A 13,557-nucleotide genomic window follows, 5' to 3' on the forward strand; every position below is an offset into this window, starting at 1 on the left:
AAATGCATTTAATATTGATCACAGTTTTAGCCATTCTTATGGATAATAATCCTGTATTCTATATAAGTAGATTAGAATAGATTAGTAGTTGATAAGTAGATTAGATAGAATTGATGATGATAGTTGGGCATGTAATGCCCTTACATGTACTTTGTCCACAAATTGTCTGAAATTTGTGAAATACATAAATATGATATATTAGGGGTGTAGAAATGCATCAATCTGAGATGATGTTGCAACTGACATCTGTTATAATCAATGTATTGTGAGTAAGGACCACAACCTGGAGCTGGCATGGGGAGTGTGTTGGGCAGGAGTGGGTGAGTCTTAAAACCTGCTGTTTAAATATTCACCCCTACTTAATACAGTGATTTCTATGCAAAATGTTCAGCACGTCATCCAATTAAGCCAGTCTAATTACATTAATAGTAATGAAACCTGCAGTTGATCAGTGTTCTTCAAGCACTGACCGTATCCTCCATATGTTTAGAATAGCATATTGTGTATCACGATAACTACATTTATTACAATATGATAAAATATCGTCGTATTGCCCAGCCCAAGCCGGAGTTCAGGCTGACCTTGAGGTGGCGCATGAAGCTGTGCCACCCTGTGGTTAAGATAATAGTAGGGAAGAAGGTAGGAGACAGGGTGGGGTTGGTGGGTGTGATGTTGTTCAATGTGTGATTGAGTGAGAATGGAGGGTTTAGATAGGGAGGAGGAGGAGAAGGAGGAGGAGTTATAGTTGGGACATAGTCCATCTCCCAAAATTCGTTCAAGTATGCGAAATTCAAATGAAATTATGATCAGATCTGATTTACACCCCTACGTGAGAACATGAAGGAACAGTCCCAGTGTGAGTATATATCAAAATGAAAATTTATTGCATACAAGAATAGGTGGTGTGTATATAGTGCATAAACATGTCAGAATCCAGCTTTTGACTATACAGGACTGAATGTACAACGTTAGCTTATCCTGAGCAGCACGGCAGAACACACTTTCCTTATGTTTGCAGAGAAGCAAGAGCACCCAATAAACAAGGCACTTCACCACGAATGCTGGAAACATCCAAACCAAAGAAAAAACGGCTCCTCCCTCCGGCAGCAGCAGCAAGCTCCAGCGCTTCAGTCCGTAAGAGGCTTCAACAGCGTCTCGGGATGCTGCGTGCTGACACGGGCTTCAACAGAGCTGCTTCTTTTGTGTGTTAAAGCTATAAACCAAAGACGTCATTACTGTACACCTATCTATGGAGTTAATAATCGGGTTCAATTCTAAATGCAAAGCAAGTTTGCTTAGTGTTTGGTTCTCTGTGAACGCTCCTGTTTGTGCAGTGTGTAACGTTTAACAGCCATGCAGCCTAACGTCCCTTCAACTTCTCTGAAAAGCACTGACCTTAAAGCCATAGTTCACACACACTTTCCCCCTTTTGCCTCAAATGAATCAATCGGCGACGCCAGTTTCGCTGGACGACGTCTGACTCTTTAGGACTCTTTAGTTTAGGAGCTATGAGGCTAATGTAGCTAACATGGAGGTTCATAGCCCACCAATTAGCAGAGTGCCAGCTGAATGCATATAGCATCACATCATATTGTTTAAAAATAATTTATATTACGCTGCTATTATTATATTATTTAATGTCTAATTAATTATTCATTATTAATTATTTAAGGAAGGTTAGTAATATTTTTACAAAACATCTTTCCTAAAAAAGGAAGAAGTCAACTCTGGTTCCAGCTTTGACTGTTTATGAACAGTTAAGCTGACAGTAGAACAAGTCAGCGTTGTCCAATTAAAAACCATGTATCTCCAAAATGGTGACTTTACAAGAGAAGGCAAATCTGTCCTTAACTTTGAATGAAAGTCAATGTAAGAGTTTATTCCAAGTCATTTCGAGCATTTCTATTGGCCAATTCATCCAAAATTAGTGACTTTGTGTGTTTTCCTGCTCAAGCCCATCTGATTCATGCTGGACTGCGGCCCCCGTTGCCCACCCCTGGAGCAGATGGAATATAAAAGCAGGTGTATTTGTGATGACTTAACTCAACAGTTTGGGGCAAAACAGTGAGACTTGGACCTACAGTTTTCACAATGATATCCGGTGGCTAAAGCTGACATTGCTTGTTAGGTACATTAGCCTCGTAGCTCCAGGGCAAACCTAAAGAAGCAAACGTCAGACACCAAATATGTCTTGTCTGATTGCCTTCGTTCTCAGGGAAAAGTGTGTAATGTAATTTCCGGAACTGTTCTGTTAATCACTGCTTGCATACGAGACCATAGGAAGTGAATTGATTACGGACAGTGTTGGTGGTGGGTGGGTTACTACATGTGAAACTGTGTGTAAATGCATCCTAACCACAGAACTGCGTGACGTATTGTCTGCTTGCATACTTGTTGAGAAAGTAGAAGATTGGCAGTGTTTTAGACTATACGGGTCAATGTGTTACAACGTACCTTAAAGGAACAGCTTGACCAAACGTGCTAATGTAGCGGTGACTGGAAGCTAGTGGTGGTATACGTTTATATGTGCTGTTAGCTACATTAGCATTGTTAGCAGTTTTGACATGTCTGTTCCTTTAAAGTCAGTCAGTAATATTGACTCAGTATATGCGGAAACAGTTTCCCGCAGTTAACAGTTCTCTGTAAGGCATGTTTTAACCTGTGTAAGTACCCTTAAGTGCTGTACGCCATGTGTTGTGGTTCCGTAGTTCATTATTCATGGTTCAAGGCTCAATGCAGCCTTTTTGTGGATTGGCTGAAACTGACAGTAGTTGTAATTGTTGCTTTCGAGGTAGACGGGGATCTGAATAAGCCATTATATCAGCAACATGTCACTTTCCTCATCACTGTTAAAGCTGAAACAATATGAACCATGAACATGCTGAAATTAGTGCAGTACTCAGCCAAGTGTAGCCAACATCCGCAAGCCATTTAAAGGGGAATTCCACCAATCTCTCCAAATTTCTGCACGATTTAATCGTTAAGATGTAAACACAGTCATTTGTTGGGGTCAAATGCTGCATTGTAGAGAAACTTACAGAATCAGAATGGTTCACAGTGGAGGTGAATTGTTCCGGACGTCGGAGTTTAAGAGTTTGATCACAGAAACCTATTACAAAAGATAGTTACAAATACTCGGCCTGACACCAGAGGCATGGCCTTTCACTACTTTTGAGAAGATTTAGCCTTCTATAGCCCTCCATTCACACTGGAGGGGTCCAAAACGGTCTCAGATTCACCACTGTTTCACCACCATCAACATTATCCCCATTTTTCCCCCTTTCACCACCCCTGTAAAGAAATCCATGTCTGTAAGTTTCTCTATTACTATGAATTTCACATAATATTCCCCAGAATGGCTTTGCATACATCTCAGATGATTCCACTTTAAGCTATATATCATTAAAGGAAAGATTCTGTGAATAGATATATTTACATAATTTCACCTTTACCTAAATGTAGTAAATCTACATAAGCATGTGTCCAAATGTTGCTTCTTGAATTCTGCACAGGAGCAGTGAGGATCATCATATGCAAGCTAGAGGAGATGTGCTGTCTAAATGTTGGTCTGCTATGTGAGATTAATGACTTGCGTATTGAATAATTGATTATTTCTTCACAACTTTGTTACAAATTAAAATACATTATATATTAAATAAATAATATCTAATATAATATGTATGAAATACCACTCTGGCTCTTCTGCTTGACTCAATGGAAATTTGAGTTAACGGTCATTCAAGATTTATTACTTGAAAATGATAAGTCAAACTGCCAAGAAAATAATTAAGTGTTTTAAGATACTAAGTCAAAATTGTTTTAAAATAAATTGTTTCCTAATTCAGGACTGAAATACAGTCTATATTCAGTCTATAGTCTATACCTCCTCCTTATTTCTACACCCATTGTGTAACCATTCTATAAGCTCCACTTCCCATACAGCACTGTGTAGTTCTATCATTCCAGACTGTATTCATCTGTTTCTCTGCACACTCTGTTAGCCTCCTTTCACGCTTATAATTGAGTCCTAAGGAATATTTTATTCATTATCAAGGCACTCATTACTTGGTGCTTTGGACTGTTTTAAAAGATCTTAATTTGAAATTCATAAAAAATAAAAATATCTATTTTGCAATCTTTTACTATATAAGGTTTAGCATTTGGGACTTTATTATGGGCTTATTAACTTAATAAATGCAAGCTTCTTATATGCTCAAAAAATCATTACTTTATAACTCCTGTGCAAAACTAAAGAGGGAACGTTGTTGTGCTGGCTAGGCAGGTTAGCTAATGGACTACATTTCAAGTAAGGGCTAAATTATGTACGTTCCAGTGTAAACAGCTCCTTAAACATGTGGCCGGTTGTCCAACACTGCTCTCACCTTTATTCCTGAAGCAGAACAGAACCTGTACTGTAAGCTACAGGACTTGAGGAGAAACGGACTGCCACATTTACCTTCACATTTGTGTGCACACAGCTACGTGGACTAGAGCAAGTATTGTTTGGACTGGCATTAGAAGAGTGTTCGGACGAGTCTCCGGCCCTTGGCCTTGATTCGTGGAAAAGTTGCGCTGGTTTCGTTGTTGAGCGACGGCGAGCCCACTGGCGTGTTTCCCCCTCGTCTTCGGAGCAGGAAGTCCATGCTGGCTGAGGTCATGGCATAGAAGACATTTCCTGTGGCGGGTATTGTCAGCTCTGTCCGTCGGGAAAAAATGGGAAGAACTCATAATACAAAAAAGCACTTCTGGTAACAAACACTCACAATAAAAGACCAGTGAGTTTCCAGTGCAGTCATTAAAGAGATGCTCTGGATGAAGGAGGTAAAGAAGCTAACAATGAATCAGGAATCAGTGCAGGAAAGCACTGTTAGGAACGCAGTTAGCATTTTCGCTAAACTATCGCCCTGAACATGCAATGGAAAGTATGTGGAGGAAGAGGAAAAGGTGTGAGCGTACCTTTTCCGTCTGGAAGCAGTTGGATGAGCTCGTATTTGGAGGCCTCTCGAGGGTCTTGGTTATGCTTCTCTAATGCGGAGCTGATTACAGTGGGAGTTTTGTCGTTACTAGTGACCTGAGGCGAAGCAGGGGAGAAAGCATGAAAGCAAAATAGAAAAATGAGTGATCCATATTACATTACATATTACATTCAGAAGCAACGTCTCTCAGAACTCCTCCGTTAGGACTAGGATGGTGCAGTGAAATATTGCTTTTATTAGCATGATATTAGATACTGCCAGTTTAGTGAAGAAACTCATTTGCACAGTTTTCCCCAGAGTAGTCGATCAGTCAAGCAGGGTTTTTACCATTACCGATAACTACTGTGAAAACAAACAAACAAAAAATCTATGAAAAGCTATAAAAGCTCATTTAATGTCATTAACTGAAAATTCCTGAGAAAAAAATAGCTTCCATATTTTCAATGCATGAAGGATCGTGCAAAGTGGATCCGTCCTGTATGTCTAGCTCTCTTTAAAGAAAGCAGCATGTGTGCCGACTGTGCACTGCTTTTGCTAAAACAACAGAGCTTACCTCAACTAACTATTACAAATGCAATGATTGCAACTTTTATGGCCATTTCCGATTCCGTTTTTTTTTCCCGAACCTATGACTGGCCAATTCCGATTTAGGCCAATTCCGATTTTGTCTGATTCCGATTTTCTTTCTTATTAATTATTAATAACAGCATACAGAAACATTTGTGTTCAGCGTTACATTATTACTATTAAATAGATATTAAATACACATAACAGTGTTTTCAACTTGTTCAGCTCTAGTAGATTAAGGGGTAAACTGAACTGGAGTGAACGGAGGGCTGAATGGTTTGCTCATGTTTGCGATTAAAAATACTAAACGGTTCACGGATGTAGTGGAAGAATTAAATCTGACAGACTTTAGTGTTTATTAGTCATTAATTCACATCTTGGCAACATCACAGCCCTCTATGGTCAGAAATCTCAGAATTGGAAGGCCTCTCCCTGTGTGATGGAGAGAGTTGTAACCTGCAGATGGGAATAAACAGTAAACATTTTGATCAGTAAAGATCATTTACTGATGTTTTTGAGGCTCAATTCAACTTTTTGATGCTTGGCCTGTTTTTTACAGTGCACACTTCCGTACTTGGGCACTGCACAGTAGGGACAGAGGTGGCTTAGTGGTTAGAGCACTGCACTATTGATGACAGGATTGTGGGTTCAATTCAAGTCACTGTTGGGCCCTTAACCTTCTCTTCTCCCCAGAACTGCTCACTAGTGAGGGTGAATGTGGTTGTCTTGTATATTTTGAGGGTGGAGTATAAGCTTCCACTGCACTACTGTTAGTTATGCTAGTCTCGTAATCTTTTAGGTACCAAACTTGTCTTAGCTGATCGACTACGCATTGGCAAAGGGGAAAATGTCACAAATGAGTTTTTTCAACTGCTGCTTTACGTCTAATTTCATGCAGATGTCGTGAGACAGTACCAGAATGCTCCGATACAAATTCCCGTCGTGCAACTCCATCCGTATCCTGACGATTCTCATGTCCGGCCCCGCCCCTGGGGAGGTAGTGGAGGGGGTGTTGCCGCAGGAGACAGAGCGGCGATGTGATTTGACGACAGTGGGTGTGGTCAGTGCAGAGGGGGTGGGGTCAGTGGGCGGTGGGGACGAATCAACATCCAGACAGGAGACGGAAGGGGATTTCATGTGCTGAAAATAACAGGTGGCGGTAATAGAGGGGTAACGATAACGATACTTACTGACATCATAAACAAGAACTTAAGGTGGTCCATGGAGGCGAAAGGAGATAAAAAGACACAGAAGAGCAGAGTTAAGGGAATCAACTTGCTCTTCTGTATATTTTTAATAAAAACCGTGTCAAATGGCAGGATGAATGGGTCAGAAAGGACAGAGACTTTCTACAAAATGCAGCATCTGATCTCAGAGATGAGCCTTAAATTACGGCCACATGCAGCGGTGCTGGGCACATTCTGGTCTTTACCTTGGCAAGCTTTGAAAGCAAGTGATTGACAGGTGAAGGGAAGTCAAATATTCCGTCGGCATCGACGCCAGAGCTTGTCACAGCAGAGAGGGCACTTAGAGAGAGTGAGAAAAAGAGAGAGAGAGAATAAATGGAGGACAGAACAATCCAATTTGTCACAAACTGCACTCAGCGAGGCGGCTCGTCAGCATGCAGTGTTTACAGGATTTATCCTGAACAGACAGAAAAACGCCCCAGTCTCTCAACAAAGGGCTCTAGCTAATAGCAGGACGGCTTTGCAGACCACACACACATATGGATTTCTGCATACACTGCAGATACTGGCCAGTTTCAGTAAACACAGTGCCTTTGAGCTGCTGCGAAAAGTCCTTTCTGCTCAGAGCCAGTTAATACTGTACAGATACTACAGATACCATGAAGCAGTTTTTGCAGTGACTGTGTCGGCAGTTTGCGATTATTTCGGTCTTTAGACAAGCAGTAGCTAAACTGCTCACTGCAAAATCTGTAACACTGGTATTTTTAGAGGTGACTGACCTGAAAATGCTGTTCTACGATGGCAGCAATAGAAATAAACTAGATGGCACAGTACAATCTGCATGCTTGTACAAAAAGTCAGTTAAAAGATAATTCCTGAAGTTCAGTAACTGTATACATAAAGACGTGTGTGTGAATGTTACATTTTAGCACAGGAACCTCTTGGCTCACATTTAAAGTTATTCAACCAGTAAATGTCTTTCTTTCAAGCCTTTATTATCCACTATATGGGCAAAAGTATTGAGACACCTGCTCACTCATTGTTTCTTCTGAAATCAAATGTAAGAGTTCATCATGCTAGAGTAGGAACACTGAGGAGAATTGGAGGAGCATTAGTGAGGTCAGGATGTTGGATGATCTCCACCCTGTCTCATCCCCAACTCATCCCAAAAGTATTGCATGGAGCACCATCCATCATTCCAGAGAACACAGTTCCACTGCTCCACAGCTCAATGCTGGGGTCTTTATACCCCTCCAGCCCACCCCTGGTATTAGGCAGCATGGTGCCAATAGGTTCATCATGTTTGTCTGCTTCAGAGAGTCTCATTCCATTGGCAGTACTTCTCTACAGGGACTAGATAAGCTGTCTGTGTGCATTTGCACATCTGTGTCAGCAATGGGTGTAACTTAATGTAGCTGAATGAATGCATTCATTAAAAGGGGTGTGCACAAACAGTGTAGCTGTCACTCTCTTCACAACTAATTCTGTTATGAGAGAGTGTGAGTTGGAACTTACTCAGGACACTCTGTGATGACCACTGTAGGGTGCAGAGCCCGTCCTGGACTTGGATCACCATGAGATTCGATCTGATTGGACAGTCTGTAGCTGCAACAAATAGCACCCACAACATCATCCGCCACATCCATATACAGCTTACATGGAACAAAAAACATCAATGGTGCACTTCAGCACTCACCTTTCCTCTTCGGTCAGTGTAGGGACGCTGTGGTACCAGTGCAAAAACGACTCGTCCGATCGGAAAGTGCTGTTTCTGCAGGACGACTGGAGGAGACGGATTTTGGCCAGAACCTCAAACTCCTTTGGGGGGAAAGAGGAAAAGATGGCACAAGTGATGGACCTCCCAAAGTGTTCCACTGACAAATGCAATAACCACTGCCCACCTGTCGGGGCAGGCTTCTACCTAAGCAGTTCGTAACTGAAGCTCTTGCAACTCAGAACTTCAGCTTCTCTACTCTGACTATTAATCTACTAATTATCATTATTTTTACCTAATGTTTAGCATATCCAAGCACCACAATGGACGTTTGTGAGGTTAAGATGGCTTTACACCATTATATAGTCATTTCTAACTGGTTTTGATCAAAATAGTAATGTATTCTAGTTTTGGTTATTGAAGAGGGACAATGAATATACACTCATGCAAAAGTTTGCACACTCAGGATCAAACAACATGAAGCTCATTTTCTGAGAAAAATTTACTAAACTCCACAGCACGGGTTCACAAACTTTCCTGACCCCTCTTCAGTATGAGAAACATTCCATTTCATCTACAGCTTTTATTTCATGAGTTCAATCCAACTGTTAAGTTGTTAAACACATTGGGTTAAGAATGCCCCCTCATTTGCCAGGAGCATGAGCTCATCTACAGTGATTTGCAGGGTTTGAGGGTTGTCTCTGCTGAGCTGCTAACAGTGTCCTCACTCATTATTTGTTATTTTTCGGACTTTGCACCCAGATTTAGGGTCCTTGTACACTGGAACTCTGAGGCACATTACACTTTAGGTGTGCTGTCACTGTTCTCTTAAAACCAGACTTGATGTGCTTGAAATACAGTTGATTTACAGAGTAAGGAGTGTAGTGATGGTGTGGCATATCTTACACCACGTTTTTTTTGTTTGTTTGTATTTTTGTGGCTCAAATAAAAGTTTATATTGGCCTGCAAGGGACTTCTGGGAAAAGACTCCCCATTCTGAGGACCATGGCTCCATAGAAAACAACATTAAATATGACAAATATGGCATTGTTCTGTGATGAAAACAACAAACATAGCTTATATAATTAATCATAACCTTTAAATATGCCCCACTATATAATAAATTCTGACAATAAACAGTAAAGCATGGATGTCCAGTCTCATCTACAAAGGGTTAGAGTGGCTGCAGGGTTTCTCAAACACATCAACTGGACAACTGAGTGACCAACAAGTGAAAACAGGTGAGCTCCACCTTGTCTGGAATGAACACCTGCAGCCACACCAGCCCTTTACGGATAAAACAGGACACCTCTGCTGTAGAGGATGTGTACTTTTGACCTTTCACCATAGGTGCCTAAACCTTTTCATACAATTATAGGTATACAGTTTTCCTTTTCTTAATGTTGAAAAATCCACTTACTCGTCTCCGCTTGTCAAAGTTGATGTAGCCATTCTGAAGAGAGAAAGGTAAAGGAAAATATATAGACAAATGTTTTGATGGGGTGTCCTCATTTTTCACATGACCGTATAAATCCTGCCTCATTAGAAGGTGGATATGGTATGTCTTACCTCTAGTCTATCTTTGACTGCAGCGTCCAGCATAGTGAGATCGGTCAGGAAGATGCCCAGGTAAGGCACGGTGCCTTGAGCACTGGACTACAAAACAGAGAGAGAGCGAGCATTACTCCTAACTCTGTTACCTGCTGTTACCCAATTTATGAGCAGCAGTGGGAAGAACACTGGAGATCAATACAGCTTGACCATGAGAGTACAGCTACCCTAGAGATGATAGACCTATGAAGTCTGAGGTCCCTTAACTGGCTGCATGTGGTTTAAAACACTGGCGCTGGCCTACAAAGGCAAAAAATGGACCTGGGCCTCCATATCTGATGGCAATGTTTAAAACTCAAGAAGTATCTAGGGCCCTTCAAGCTTCAAGTACAGCTCGGCTTGACCCTTCATCCTTCAAGGCACATGGAAGACTGAGGCCGAGTCTCAGGCTAAGTTGTGAAAGGCTACAATAGATATAGTTACTCTGCAATAGTAAAACAAGGACACTCAGTACTGATGATGTGAAGCACCAAAGCTATCTTCGTACTAATAGTGCCTTTGTTGGGACGAGTGAGTGAGCGAGTGAGAGAGTGAGTTTAAAAGCCAGGTTCATGAGCCGTCTACACATTCAGTAACTAACCACAATACTTACTAACTACAGGCTTACTTACCGTGTGTCTTCTGTTGTTGATTTTAGTGTCTACGTTAGCGGTTTTGGAAGTCCCCTCCTGTAGAACACAAGAGTGAGTTATTAAAGAGCACTGAGCACTCAGAAATAGTGCTGTTCACTAGATTTTGGGAATATGGCTACAATATTTATAGCTACATAGAGTATAAGGTGGTCTACACTATAATAATAGAATATCCATCTATAATAGAATAGCCCTGAACATGGAAGCAACCTAATGATTGCCTGGGCATGAGTGCATAAGGGAATTAGAGGTCCTTCATCCACAAGGCCAAAATACTTTGCATGTATTTCCTAGTTTATCAAATCAATACAAAAATGATCAACCCATACCTGGATAAAAGAACACCTTCACTGTACTCACAAACTAGACCTTTAATAATGAGAATCCAGTGCTACTGCTAAAACTAACAGTCACTAAACCTGCTGATAATGCAGGCTAAGCACATGATCCTTTGAGATTGCATGATTGTCGTTTAACAGCTCATCCTATATGTGTCATCAGTTTCCCTTCCCTTATTAGCCCCCATTATCATCATTAGTAGTGTTCGCTTCTCCCTGACTTGTCACTGCGGCGCTTGAGCAGCCCATATTAACCTTCAGCTCAAAGGCACATAGCAACAGCCCCATCAGTAACACTGCCTGTGCTGAAATCGGCCGAACCAAGCCACACAATGGAGGCGTCTATGTCATCTTCACTCGAACTGGAAGAGCCGGATGGTGTTTTGAATGAGAACCTTTGTGGTTGGACGGTGACTCACTTCTTTGAGCAGCTCGCGGCTCTGCGAGTAGTTGTCTTTCTCCGAGAAAATGTAGGCCAGCTCCTCGTAGCGCTTCACCGCCTCCCTGCCAGGGTCACAGCACATCCACAAAGAGCATGACCTCTCAACCTCTAGCTTACTGCTACATTCCCACAATGCCACACTCTCACAGACTGCAGGCCCATTCATGCTGATGCAGTGCAGGTCTGAATGGAGAAATGTGCACAACGTACACTGTAACATAGCTTGCTCAGCCCACCAGAACACAATAAAGGAGTTGACTGAGGAGAGATGAGTCTGCAGCTCTTTCAGCACTGGTCATTATAATGCTTTAGCTTATTAACATGTTGGTTTTGATTGGCTGCTACTGAGGTCACATGTTAAAAAAGACATGACATGGTGGCTGCAAAAAAGGTAGTAGACACCTGCTAATCCAAGGGTATTAATAGGCAGTTTACCCTCCCCCTTTGCTGCAGTAATCTACTCTACACTTTAGCATTCAGTCATGAGAACATTAGTGAGGCACCCATTACTGACACCGATGTGCAAATGCACTCACACACAGCTTATCTAGTCCCTGTGGAGAAGTACTGCTAATAGAATAGGACTCTCTGGAGCAGATATACATGAACCTATTGGCACTATGCTGCGTAATGCCAGATGTGGGTTGGAGGGGTTATATAGGCACCCCTAGAATCGATCTGTGGAGAAGTGTAATCATCCTCTATCCTGACCTCACCAATGCTCTTATCGCTGAATGCAATCAAATCCTCACAGCAATGCTCCTCCAAAATCTAACAGAAAGTCTTCCCTGGACAGTAGAAACAGTTACTCCCAACAAAAGCTGGATATTTTTTTTTATACTCTCGATTTCGGAAGAAACCATGAATGAGTTGGTGTCCCAATACTTTTGTCCATATAGTATAACTTCAATGTTTGCTAGCAGCCATGAGACATAGGTATAAAATGGCAAGAAGACATTCGGGCACCGAGTTGCCATGGGCCCACCTGTATGAGTACCTCACCTGCACTGCCTGTAGTTCTTACACTCATACATCGGAGGTTTTCTTGGAGAATGCCTTGCCTGAGGCCAACAGCAGTTTCTGCCAGTGCTGTGGACTCTGCTATGGAGATAAGACACTGACCTGTCAGTCTCCTGCCAGGTCTTCCTCAGTCTGTGGATGGGGTTACTCTGCAGGGCCGACACAATGGCATACAGCGACGAAAAGTTCTTCCTTGCTCTACATGCCTGTTCAGGAGCCGCCAGAAAAAGAGCATTTATGAGGCGTGTGTGATTGGACGTATCGCGTTCTGCATCTGCAGAGAAGCACAGAAGACTTGCAGTACTTGAACAGCTCTGACCTCGGCAACGCTGATCCACTTCTCCAGAAAGCGCGACCTCTGCTGGGTCTTCAGCTCTGTCTGCCACAGGCAAGAGGCAGTGACGGCGTTGGCCAGCCGGTTGAACTGCCGAACCGTGGCTCTGACTGACCAACACACTCCTTCCCTGCCCTTCTTATCTCTCTGGGACCAGAGGGAACCCAGGCAGTGGTAGGGCACTAGCTTCAGAAAGAGCTCCTAATGGAAAAGAATAAAATAGCAACACATAATATACATATGCAAATAACCACATCTAATCCAACCTTCCCAGCAGATCATGGTCTTTGTTGATGTCTGAGCATGAGTCAAAAGTTTGGATACCTCCACACAATTAGGGTTCACAGTATTTCTACTGTGTAGAAAAGCAGTAAGCATAGACTATATGGACAAAAGTATTGGGACACCTGCTCATTCATGGCTTCTTCTGAAATCAAGTGTATTAAAAATAGTTTGTCTGGCTTTTGTTGGAGTAACTGCCTCTACTGTATAGGGAAAGGCTTTCTACTAGATTTAGAGATTTTGCTTGCATTCAGCCACAACACAGAGTGTTAGTGAGATCAGGATGTTGGATGTTGACCACCCCACCCCACCTTATCCTCAACTCCTTAACTCATTCCAAAAGCATTGGTAAGGTTACGCTACGCTGCTCCACAGCTCAATGCTGGGGGGCTTTATACCCATCTAGCCCACGCCTGGCATTAGGCACAGTGCCAATAGGTTCATGTTTATCTGC

General features: G+C 42.2%; 1 protein-coding gene across 4 annotated transcripts in view; it reads right to left on the bottom strand.

The window, feature by feature from the left end:
• Positions 1 to 857: 857 nt before the first annotated feature.
• The window catches only part of rgl2 (ral guanine nucleotide dissociation stimulator-like 2), a 46,307-nt gene continuing 33,607 nt past the window's right edge, over positions 858 to 13,557 (bottom strand). For 3 of the 4 annotated variants that reach the window (XM_072692356.1, XM_072692355.1, XM_072692357.1), the window contains 12 exons: positions 12,807 to 13,022; positions 12,590 to 12,693; positions 11,445 to 11,529; positions 10,667 to 10,723; positions 10,014 to 10,100; positions 9,865 to 9,897; positions 8,427 to 8,548; positions 8,246 to 8,335; positions 6,976 to 7,069; positions 6,459 to 6,683; positions 4,957 to 5,071; positions 858 to 4,696 (listed from right to left, as the gene is read on the bottom strand). In XM_072692356.1, coding sequence (XP_072548457.1) covers positions 4,515 to 4,696; positions 4,957 to 5,071; positions 6,459 to 6,683; positions 6,976 to 7,069; positions 8,246 to 8,335; positions 8,427 to 8,548; positions 9,865 to 9,897; positions 10,014 to 10,100; positions 10,667 to 10,723; positions 11,445 to 11,529; positions 12,590 to 12,693; positions 12,807 to 13,022 — 1,410 coding nt within the window. In that variant the 3' untranslated portion in view covers positions 858 to 4,514. Of the gene's footprint in view, positions 4,697 to 4,956; positions 5,072 to 6,458; positions 6,752 to 6,975; positions 7,070 to 8,245; positions 8,336 to 8,426; positions 8,549 to 9,864; positions 9,898 to 10,013; positions 10,101 to 10,666; positions 10,724 to 11,444; positions 11,530 to 12,589; positions 12,694 to 12,806; positions 13,023 to 13,557 lie in introns of those variants that run through there. The other variant, XM_072692359.1, reaches the window with a different exon arrangement.

This window comes from Salminus brasiliensis, chromosome 1 (genome assembly GCF_030463535.1).
Source record: "Salminus brasiliensis chromosome 1, fSalBra1.hap2, whole genome shotgun sequence".
Taxonomy (NCBI): Eukaryota; Metazoa; Chordata; class Actinopteri; order Characiformes; family Bryconidae; genus Salminus; species Salminus brasiliensis.